General features: G+C 40.8%; 1 protein-coding gene across 1 annotated transcript in view; it reads left to right on the plus strand.

Annotated features, from left to right (window-relative positions):
- LOC101851696 (fibrillin-2) overlaps positions 1 to 1273 on the plus strand; it is a gene marked incomplete in the record, with an annotated part of 51411 nt that overhangs the window by 17979 nt on the left and 32159 nt on the right. Inside the window, 1 exon segment of the mRNA XM_013090370.2 lies at positions 21 to 176. Coding sequence (XP_012945824.2) covers positions 21 to 176 — 156 coding nt within the window.

A 1273-nucleotide genomic window follows, 5' to 3' on the forward strand; every position in this document is an offset into this window, starting at 1 on the left:
CCCCGCCCACCTTCTCCCAGAGTGTAACCACACCCAGTACTTTGACCGCGACTCCTCCTCCTGCCAAGATTGTCCGGCCTACGCGCATGCGCGAGATGGCCTGGCTTTGTCCGTTGAAGACTGTCTGTGTGACGACGGTTTCCATGGCGACCCGAAAAGAACCGTTGCCTGTCAGGGTATGACGTTTTCTCTCTTTTAAATTGAGAAACATGAAAATTTCGTGTTACGCTTTGATAATTTGAGAAACATTTATCTATTATTAGATATCTATGTTCAGATTGTGCATGTGAACGAGATAGAATGCCGGTTGTTGTTATTGTTTTGTTTTTGTTTTGTTTTTAGATTGAGAAACCATTTCTTTTGTATAGGTAAAACGGAGCACATCGACACAATATCGGCCATTTAATGCAGGAAAAAATAAAACAGAGGGACAAAAACAATAGAGGGAAAGAAAAGAAGTAAAAGAAGTAGAATCTACCAGTGGCGTCTTCTTGTCGAGAATGAAATGAGGTTTGGATATCAGCTTAAGATAATAGTTTGTGTCCTGTGTACGTGTGTCACCAGTTTAATAGACACTATGACAAATGTCCTGTGTACTTATGTCATCAGTTTAATAGACACTATGTGTCCTGTGTACTTATGTTTCACTCATATCACCAGTTCACCTGACACTATAATGCGTCCTTTGTACGTATGTCACCAGTTTAATAGACATCATGTGTCCTTTGTACTTATGTCACCAGTTAAATAGGCACTATGACAAATGTCTGTTGTACGTATGTCACCAGTTTAATAGACAATATGTGTCCTTTGTACTTATGTCACCAATTTAATAGACACTATGACAAATGTCCTGTGTACTTATGCCACCAGTTTAATAGACACTATGACAAATGTCCTGTGTACTTATGTCATCAGTTTAATAGACACAATGACAAATGTCCTGTGTACTTATGTCACCAATTTAATAGACACAATGACCTGTCGTTTATATTTATGTCATCAGTTTAATAGACGCTATGTGTCCTGTGTACTTATGTTCTACTTATATCACCAGTTCACCTGACACTATATTGTGTCTTTTGTGCTTACGTCACCAGACACAAACGAATGCCAGACCGGGAAGATGAACTGCTCCTACGAGTGCATCAACACTATCGGAAGTGCCCATTGCGCATGCCCGACCGGAAACCAGGTCGCTGACGATGGCACGTCGTGTGAAGGTGAGAACTTGATTTTGTTAGTGGATTCGGGAGGTGTCATTTCAGGGGGG

The sequence above is a fragment of the Aplysia californica genome, unplaced genomic scaffold (assembly GCF_000002075.1).
Source record: "Aplysia californica isolate F4 #8 unplaced genomic scaffold, AplCal3.0 scaffold01243, whole genome shotgun sequence".
In the NCBI taxonomy this organism is placed as follows: Eukaryota; Metazoa; Mollusca; class Gastropoda; order Aplysiida; family Aplysiidae; genus Aplysia; species Aplysia californica.